The 10,590-nt window shown below is 38.3% G+C and overlaps 1 protein-coding gene across 1 annotated transcript in view; it reads right to left on the bottom strand.

Moving 5' to 3' along the window:
- Nucleotides 1-2,526: 2,526 nt before the first annotated feature.
- Nucleotides 2,527-10,590, bottom strand: part of KCTD9 (potassium channel tetramerization domain containing 9) — a 34,121-nt gene continuing 26,057 nt past the window's right edge. The window contains exons 10-12 of the mRNA XM_036888936.2: nucleotides 6,993-7,098; nucleotides 6,116-6,249; nucleotides 2,527-4,396 (exon numbers count right to left, since the gene is read on the bottom strand). Coding sequence (XP_036744831.1) covers nucleotides 4,280-4,396; nucleotides 6,116-6,249; nucleotides 6,993-7,098 — 357 coding nt within the window. The 3' untranslated portion in view covers nucleotides 2,527-4,279. The remainder of the gene's footprint in view (nucleotides 4,397-6,115; nucleotides 6,250-6,992; nucleotides 7,099-10,590) is intronic.

The raw sequence follows: 10,590 nt of genomic DNA, 5'->3' as shown, positions 1-10,590 counted from the left end.
GTTTTATTATGCTAATCATTTGTAACCATGTGTAAGATTCACTTTAGCATGCTAAAAGGCCCAGGCCTATGTGCTGTCTTTCCTCCTTCGGATCTGACAAGGTGATTTTGCAAACTGAGCAACTTACTTAGCATGCAGACCCAGCTGTAGACAGCATGGTTAAAGGCAGGAAGAATTCCATCTTAAAGATAAGATTGCATTTGAACACCCAGGAAGTTCAAGAGGCAAGATTCTTTAGCAAGTAGACAATACCTCGGCCCACCTCGGGGGCTGGGCATGCAGCCTTTTGATGTGCTCCCAGACCAAGGCGCCGGTGTCCCAGAGAGAAATCAAGGCAGGAAATTCCTTACAGTTAATTTTTAATATTCAGGGACCACTTAACAAGTCCCCACCCCTAAGTTTTTTCATGTTCTCGAAAAATCCTCAACTTCCTATAAAACCCCCTAGACAACGCACTGCCACGGACTCTCTTGTCCCCTCCTGGCATGAGCCGGGAGCTCCGTCCTTTCACTGTATCTCTAAATAAAAGCCTGTACCTCGCTCTCCTACCTTGACTGTTTGCGAAGCTCATTCTTCGGCTCCGCAAACAAGAACGCGGGCATCATAATGATGCGGCAGTTAAGACTTCTGACCCTTATTGTCACGTTAATCACCTATCTCCGGTGTCAGTTATTTCTGTCAGTTGGTATTAAATGTTTGGAAAATGCTTTGAGATCGCTAGAGGAACACAGCCGCATGGTCTTTGAATTCGTTCAGTATGCTTTCTGCCCTCTGTGTCTGCCTGAGTATGTGTTAGGTCACATGAATCACAAAGGCAAAGGCCAAATGTCTTATTTCCTACAGCAAATATATGATTAATGGGACCTTGGTGTTCAGTATCAAACTCTGAACTTTTTCATAATTCCAAGGATAGATCAATTAACCACAAAGCTGAATTTTTAGTAAATTGGGTTTACATAATTGGATTTTATAGTTGTCATACATTTTTTCTTAATTTAGTGGTTCCCTGAATTTTAAAGTATGGCTTCAGAGGAAAATGGCTTCATTTTCCACATTAGAAGAGCCACCTCAAAATTAAGAAAATACGTTTTAGCAACCTTGCTGAATGACAGATGCAAACCTCTTTTGCTCTAATGTAAAATCTCAGCAGGAAGAACCCATGGTGAACCCCTGCTGACATACCTACTGGCTATAAAAGGGCTTCAGAGAAATCCTTGCAAAAGGGGCTTTAGAGGGAAAACAATGTAACCACTCTCCGTTGTAGACTTGTACCTTCTGATTTTAAAGATAATACTTCCTTGGAGATTTACTACAATTCTTGTGCTTTTCATATATTAAAGGTGATTTAAACTTGACTGATTTACAGTATGAACAACCAATTCATAAGGTGAACAACTGGAGAAAATATTCCAAGACTTGATTTATGGTGGTAACCTTCATAAGAAAATCAATTGACAATACTTTCTTGAATAGTAGAATTTCTTTTAAACTATAAAGAACTAGACTATATTACAGCATAATGTGTATTGCTCTAAATAATTACAAGTACTGCATTTTATCAGTGTAGGTAATCTAGTTAATTTGGGTTTAAAACCTTTTTCTAGTCTGCCCCCAACCCCGAACCCAAACAACTGTTATTTTTGGAAGGGTATATCTCGCCGCGACCCTCCTTACCCAGAATGACTCAGGAGACACAGGCCCACGCAAGACTTATCTAAAAGAGAGTGGCTGCCCCAGGGGGGGGTGGGGAGAGAGAGAGAGAGAGGGAGAGAGAGAGGGAGAGAAAGGGGACAGAGAGACAGAGACAAAGGGAGAGGGCAGCAGAGAGAGCGCGCACGAGCGAGCGGGGAGGCACGCAGAGAGCAGAGAGAGAGAGACACACAGAGAGAGGGCAGCGGCGTGGTGCCTTTTATTGTGGCGGATCCGCTCGGCCTGTTGCCCTGGGGGAGGGTCGGGATGTTTAGAGACAAGGCGGGGTAAGCCCAGCAAGGTCCAGGCAAGCCCCGGCATAATTCTCACCGGCTTCTGTGCTTGGGACCATGGGGTAAATGAAGGATAAATCACTATATTCTTACAATTTTCACCTGTGTATTCAGGTATGTTTCATCACTAGGGTTAATGGAAGTTTCACTATTTTGAATCTTTCTTCCCTCCTTAAAACTCTCTCTCCTAGTTGCCAGGCAAGAATGTTTCAGGGACAGTGTGTTTAATCATCCCAGTATCAAGCTAGCTGGGAATGTTCATTAGCTAAAGAGTAACACAGACTGAATTACTGGAAGGCAGTCTTGTCTTTTGTCTAGAATTAATGAAATTTCTTCGCGTTAGCATGGTGGACTTTTAACAAGATGATCACAAAATAACCATGCCTAAAGAAAGCAATTTGCTTTAATGGCACTTCCAAGAGACTAAGCCACCGCAAGTGTTAATTGCTGCCGTTCCTTTTCTACCCAGACGCTCGTCATCAACACATACCGAAATGTAAGCAAGATGTGGAAAGTGCTGACTTTCAAAATCACAAGAAACTCCTTTTTAACGTTTCATATTGTTTATTGATAAAGTATACATTAGATCCCAAGGCAGGGACACCACGTTTAGATCATCCAGGGTCCTCTGCAGCTTTAGGTCATGTCTACAGAGGTCCCCTTAAAGGGAGGAACATAGTCTGCCATCACTGAAAATATAGTACAGAGTGAAATGATTTAAATATAATTCAGGCACATATTGATTATGAAAATAGATATCTCTCAATACAATACTTCTCTGTCTTGGTAAAAATAATAAAGCAAAGAAAATAATTCACTTCTCAAGGTGCTTTCCTTCACCCGTGAAGGTCCAGCCTCCTCCCACCATGCACATGTACCCTTTACTGGCAAGGAAAGCTTTGCATATGTATATATAGAAGAAGCTACATAAATATTGAAGATGTGTCATTGTCTTGAAAGAGACAAAGTGGTTTTTAATGATTCATTGCCTCAAAGTGATGAGTCTGTAGAAGTCAGAAATAATTGGACACAGCTTACATCCCTGATCTTGGGGTAGGCAGGCATGAGGACATGGGTTATAGTAAGGATGTACTGGCCCTCTCTCTGCAGAACATATAAGTAAAAGAACCATAGGTGCTGATTAATTGATAGTACATCCTGGACCCACCAAATGCCTTAATTTTTTATTTAAGTTTTTTGGTGTCTATGATCAAACTGTCAGTTTAAAATCCCCTCATTCCTCACTATAGGGTTTTAGCTGCAATTACATTCTTTTGATTTCCAAAAGATAACTTTGCCATATGTATATTCACATTTTAAAGCTTTGATTTCAGTAGATTGGGATTTGATGCCTATTTTTATGCTGGCCCTGATTAAACTATTTGGCATTTGGTTTGAGAATTAATAATGTACCTTAGTTTTTTGGTGTTAAAGTATCTTCCTATACTTGTTTTGATTGTAAGAGGGGGAAACTTAGGCTAGTAGTGTAAACTGATTAGATCACTTGGTCTGACATGGGGTGGACTTGCTTAAAATGAAATTCTAAGGAACGGTCATTTAGAAGTCATAGCTACAGGTAAATTCTTCCTTCATCTGGAGAGTTTCACCGTAACTTCAGCTGACAGTGATGCACAGTGACGCCTCTCCTTCCGCTCTATCTCAGTCTGTAAGAATGGAGGCTTTCTTTAATCTAGCTACTGTTCTGTTCTCAAAAATAAACATTATAAAAATGAACCTGAAAAGAGAGCCTGGGGGATCTGATCTCACCATATTCATACAGTGTGACAGATATTTAAAGGAGGGGAGGCATCACTAAAGCTATTTATAAACCTGAACAACCCTTTCAAAATTTTCATAAAGTTTAACAATTTAAATATCCATACTGCATCTAGAGGTTCAATAAATATAATTGCATATGTTGTGCTTTTCATAAATTAAACTGCTCAAATGAACTTCAAGCCAACATGGTATTTCCACATCTACCTATATAAAAGCAGATATAATTGGTATTGTTCCTGGTCACGAAGCCAGGAAAATCCCTCTACTCCACTCACAGGGCTGCAGTCTAATCTAGCATCCCTACTCTATTAAATGAGTGCTTGTCTGTTAAAATCAGAATGTGGAAAAAAGTTACTTTTTTCCCTTATGCACTGCTGAGAAGAAGCATGATCCTCTAAAATTTTTTGTTTGAATTCCCGTGCAGTGTTACTTTTTCTAGACAACTGAGTGGGTGGAGAAAGGAAAGTGATAAAGAAAGCATTTTTCATCGTGGGCATCTTGCTCCAGCCCTAAAATTCTCATCTGACACTTTGTGACATATGTAGTGGTGTCAGCATCTCCTCAAATATAGCGCCTTTCACGTTGGAACCTCTCAGATTGGCTTCTTGAAGATCACAGCCAGACAGATCGCAATTCTGTAAGGCAAAAACAACACTCGTGTAACTCTATGGCGATGCAAGGTCTTCTCTGTTTCCTCTCAAAATGATTCCTGGGGTATATCAGGTAACTGGTCCTATATAATAAAACTCAATTATTTCTGGAAAACTTCTGTTTTAGATGAAAGTCAGATTTTCTTCTCTATTTGTTCTCTTCAGTGATGCTCAGGCTGACTACCACAAACAGATGTCAGTGAGGCTGGGGAGGAGGCAGGGCTCTTTTCCTCCTGAGTTTTAGAACCAGTCATTTAGAATCCAGAGTGGGCTCCAGTGTGGTAAGTGTCGCCTGAACAATTTTGCCACAACCCAAAACCACACTGGAAAGCACGTGCCAGGGTCGGGAGGAAACTATTTTAAGACATCTTCTAGAAAGGGATTCTACTTAATAATCAAATTGTGTGATAGATGTTTCCATTCCCCGACCCTAACACTTTCATAGAAGGGAATTGCCCTTTTATACCATAAAATTATGTGTACAATTCGAGTTTTAGTAAGTGTACTTAACAGCCACCACCACAATTGGGAATTACTTTTTTACTTCTCTTGAGATCACAGAAGACAGTGGTTAGAGAGAAGAGTGACTGCATATATAACCTTTTAGGACACAATGCGAGCAGCTGCCCCCCAACAGTCAACCTGATTAGTCTTAGCAATCAGTTGGAAAGTGGGAGGCTTCTGTTGTTTAACGTTACACTGAGTAGGTGGTAATGAAAACCAAGGAAAAACCTCACCATCTTGGAAGACAGAAACAACAAAAAGTAACTGTCCTTATAATAGGTTTATATCTTCAGCTTTAGGCTGATTCTTAAGGTGCCTGCTACTCTGCTGCTAAAAGCTATCGAGAGAACAAGGCATAAACATTAAAAAAAAATCAACAGCAAGTTAAATTTTGACAAATTGTTCTCTACAATCCAATCTATGCCAGATTTTCTTGTACAGGGCTGTACTGTTTAATAAGCTACCACCAGCCACATGTGGCTATTTATATTTAAATGATAAAAATGAAATAAAATGTAAAAATCCTTTTCACAGTTACACTAGCTATATTTCAAGTGCTCAGCAGCCCTGTGTGGCTGGTGGCCACTGGTCACTGTACTGAACAGACACAGAACATACCGAGTGCTGTGGACAGACCTACCCAGAGCTATCCAGTCTCTTGGCTAAAATCGCAGACCAGACAACATAGAGAATACAGCTGTGGTGAAAAAGATAGTATCTCAAGTTTAGATTCAAAAAGAACATGAAGCCAATTTAGAATAGGCTTTCCCTGAACCTTATTTCCAGTCCGGCTATCATTTAAATTTCTCTAGTAGTCCAAGAAACAATCTGGCCCCACCCCACTTAATTCCCTTTGGAATTAAAACTCAACACAGCCAATTAGATTAACAAAGCATTTGCCAAACTTATCTACTTGAGAGAGACTCAAGGGAAAGAAGAGAAATGAAATCAACTTAGAGTGAAAGTCAGAGCAATCTTCAAACCAGAAACTGGCATCTGTGACTTAGGTAACTTTATCCTGCTATGAAATTCAAATTTGTTTAAACAAGCCCTTGAAAGGAAAACATCCCCCCAGCTGTGCTGGCATGTTACCTGGCAGTTTTTACCAGCCAACTACTTTGTTTATAATTTCAATAAATTTTGCATGAGTTACTCAGTAATTCTTAATTAACAAAAACCCTTTAAACGTTGGTGTCTTACCTCTAAATCAGTTCCTGCCAGAGTTGCTCCTCTGAGGTTACAGTTCTTCAACTTTGCATTTTTTAAAGTAGCAACTCTCAGGTTAATTCCTGTCATCTGACTTCCTTCCATATCCACACCTTTCAGATTAGCACCTACAGTGAACATATTTAGGGAGCAGTTGAACTTAAAAATGTTTATAGTCATTTACCTTGAAAAAAACCACAAGATGGGTGATGACAGGCTCCTTCAGTTCTTGGCAATGACTCTGTGAACTATAAATCTCCCAACCAACTTCCATATATAAAGAGCTCATTGTTAATGATTTGTTTGCTTATACTATGAATTAAGAATGTTTGCATCTATATTTCTCAGGGAGGAACTCAACTCAGTCTTATGATAATTAGTACTTTTATAATATGCCTCCTTAAGTTTATGACAAAGGAAGTAAGTACTCTATGTTCTGAATAAACAAATAAATGAAGTGACAGTTCACAGACATGACAAAGCAATAAGGACTTCATAAATAAAACATTAGATCTAAAAATGACAAAAACCGCCAGGCTTTGTGCAAACTGGAATTCTTAGTTTTGATAAGTATATGAATATGCTGTTCTAGTTGAAAGTTTAAGATGTTATTTCATTCTCCAACTAAAGCCTCATTAACTACTAGGGGCTTGATTTCCCCTGTGTTCTCAATGTCAGTTAGCACAGGACTGAGACCATGACAGGACTTACCCTTTGCAAATTTTCCAAGGATGATGACAAAAGAAATCTGTCCCCCTATAGTTATCATGTATAATTACTTTGGTGACTTACCATAATCATTATTTTGCTAGGCTTTTTATTTAATGGTATGTTTTCACTGGAGGAAAGGTAATTATAGATAGTATCTCACCTTCTAAATTGGCTTTAAGACCAGAAGGATCTTCAAAATTACACAGTTTTAGGGAGGCCCCTTCTGCATTAGAACAGAGCATCTTGACTCCCTGGAGATTTGCACACTGGCAAAGAAAAAAGTCCATGTTTTAAGGTTCAGAATTTTGCTTATAAAAGAAATAGCTGGTTCAGTTTAAAAAAAAAAAGAGAGAGAGAGAGAAAGGGAAAAAGCTAAATTGATACACTCACAAGTATTTTCTGTTTAAAATATTTTTCCAGTTGAACTCAGTGTAAGAACTGAGAACTGTTTTTAAAACATCATTCTTTTAAAATAACTGTTTTAAAAGAAACAGGCAAACGAACAACAGCATGCCCACTCTACATGAAACATAACAATAGATAAAGAAGCTGGGGAGTCAAACTGTGACATCCCAATTTTGGTTTTTTTATAAACAGCCTGGCACATAACAAGAGGATAGCTGAGATGTATGGGTAAAGAAGGCATAGACTGGTTAGGGGTATGGACTCTCTCTTCCTTATTACTGTAGCAATCAGTCAGTGGAATCCTTGATGTTCGCTCATGCTGTTATAACCTTCATTTCAAAGGTCAGAACACTGAGACCAGCAATTAAAGGCATCATCTGGTTACAAAATGCTAACCAGCTGTTAGTTTGTCTTTCTATACCAACTACTGCTATACAACATTGTCAGCCTTGAGCGAGCAAATCACAGTGCAAAATGTGAAGAGTAAAATCATGAAAATATGCATTAGAATTTCAAATTATGTTAATTCACCTCCAAGGATTCAGCTCTATCGTATCTGAACTCTGACAATTCTTAAATAATGCAGGAAGCTATCTATAAAGTTGACATTAACATTAGACTTTCACAAATTGTGACCATCAAAGCAGATGACAAACGTAACAGTGTTTCAAAAATTGTAAGGCACTATATAGATGATAACTGTTGTTGTTATAATTAGAACAGTGGAGAAATCTAAGATTGTAAAGCTGATCAAGTTATGTTATAGCTTTACTGGTTGAGAAAAATTCTTGTTTCATAAGTGCAATTTCACTCACCCTACAGTCAATAAGCTATAGCTCATTTCCAAGCGTAGATGACTGACACACGCACGCACGTTCCCATCTACACACCTGTGCATTACAACAAGGTAGCACAGAAACTCAGATTGGCAGATGGGATAATGAGGACCTGGAAGGACCAAAATAATAACCAAGGAAGGCTGGATTTGAGGTGATTGAAAATAGAACAAGACAGGAAGCTGATGTGTGAAAATTAAAAGCCTGTGGCTCTCTCTGCAATGCTCCCAGGCAAAAGAGACTCTTAAGTATTATCAAAAGTTCCTAAGATAGTTATGCAAGTACTGCTCTGTACTCAAGGCTCTACAATGAAATCTCACAGAGAAACAAATACGTAAGAAATCAATGAAGTTTTCTATCTTTGACCACAGAAAGCATTTCACCCTCTATTCATCAGTGAAGCAGGTCACCAGCACTGACATTTTAGAACTCAGCTACTAAGCAGGTCAGGCCCGCAGCTCTGGGTTTCTGTGCCAAGGGGCAGCAGGTATTGGTGAAAGCAGTGAGGTTACTACTGTTAGTTTTCAAGTTTGATAATGGTATCAACATTATGTTTTCAAAATGGCCCTAACCTTTAAGAGAAAAAAAATATAAATATTTACAGATGAAATAATGAGTCGTTTCAAAATAATCTATGGAGAAGTATAGACAAAACAGTTTATGTGTTGATGTTTGTTGAAGCTGAGCCACAGAGGCACAAGGGGAATTCATTATACTATTCTATTTTTGTGTATGTTTCACATTTTCCAAATAAAAATGTCATTTAAAAAAGGATATAAGGAAAAGAAAACACATGCTATAGACTCTCGTTCCAACTTCTCTAATAAATTAGCCTCTGGGGCTTGGGCAAGTCTCTAGGTTTCAGTTTCTCAGCCTGTAAAATAACAGGGTCGTACTTGATGATTATCAAGGTCCTCCAGCTCTTACCATTCTGTAAGTCTTGGACTGGGAGTATGCAATGGAAACGTTAGCAGCTGATTATTATATTGGCTTCTCTGCAGCAGGCTGAAGTCCGTATTGGCAGACACGGCATGTAGAAGAAACACTCTAAAGCAAGCTGACAGAGTAGCCAGTGCGGCACAGACATGGACTGCTTAGCAGAGATAGCAACTGTGTTCACCTTGGCAGACAGCAGAGCTGGATGGTTCCTATGGAAAAGTTTCACAGCCCATGAGGGATAAACTGGGTGAGAAGTTCAACAAGAGGGGTGGAACCACTAGGTGCATCTCGTGGGGCAGGGTGGTTAGCACACGTCATTTTTTGCAGACACTGCAATAGATATGCCTATTCGCCAGCAGTCATCTTCAAATGCCAAGGACAATTAGGAGCCTCCACACTCTGGGCAGTAACTCTTCAACATGAGTCATTTTTAGCATTAATAATTAAGTTTATCACCATTTACAGATAAGAAAATTGGGGTTCTGGTTCACAATCAACGATACCATAATTAAACAGAACTCAAACTCAGTTGTATTGAATGATCCAGTCTGTCTTTTTTACCTTTTTTTGTTCTTAACAAAACCAACCAAGCTTCCTCTTGACTTTCACTATTTAAAGCTCAGTCCTTCAAACCTTTTCTTCATCCTCTTAGTCTTTTGCTTATTTTGTTACCTATTTGAACCTTCATCATAAAAAGGAACAAGGAGACTGAAAATACTGGAAATGTGTGTTGGCAGATTTTGTTATTAGATCTGATTAAAGCTTTATGGAAAAATAGATTGCAACTAAGAAATAAAACCAAAATTAAAAAATTCAATAAACATTTAAAGACACATTAGACCAGATGGACTTAACAGATATATACAGAATATTCCATCCAAAAACAGTAGAAGACATATTCTTTTCATGTATACATGGAACATTCTCCAGGACAGATCACATGGTAGGCCACAAAACAAGTCTCAATAAATTTAAGACTGAATTCACATCAAGCACCTTTTCTGACCATAGCATATAAAGTTAAAAACCAATTACAAGGAAAAAAATATTTTAGTTACATGGAAAAAACACAAACACATGGAGGCTGAACAGCATGCTACTAAACAACCAATGGGTCAATGAAGAAATTAAAGAGGAAATAAAAAAACATCTAGAGAAAAATGGAAATGGAAACACAACTAGTTCATAATCTTTGGAAAGCAGCAAAAGGGAGCAATTGTAAGAGGAATATTTATGGCATTACAGTTCTACCTCAAGAAACAAGAAAAATCCCAAAGAAGCAATCTAATGTTATACCTAAAGGATCTAGAAAAAGACCAAATAAAGCCCAAAGTTAGTAGAAGGAAGGAAATAACAAATATTGGAGTGGAAATAAATGAAATAGGACTAAAAAAAGCAATAATCAATGGAACTAAGATCTGGTTCTATGAAAAGAAAGAAAACTGATAAATCTTTAGCCAAACTCAAAGAAAAGAAAGGATTCAAATAAAATCAGAAAATGAAAGAGAAGTTATAACTGATATCACAGAAATTCAAAGGATTATAGGAGACTAGTAGAAAAAATTATATTCTAACAAA

The sequence above is a fragment of the Manis pentadactyla genome, chromosome 1 (assembly GCF_030020395.1).
Source record: "Manis pentadactyla isolate mManPen7 chromosome 1, mManPen7.hap1, whole genome shotgun sequence".
NCBI classification, from domain to species: domain Eukaryota; kingdom Metazoa; phylum Chordata; class Mammalia; order Pholidota; family Manidae; genus Manis; species Manis pentadactyla.
This window is presented reverse-complemented; position numbering and strand designations above follow the sequence as displayed.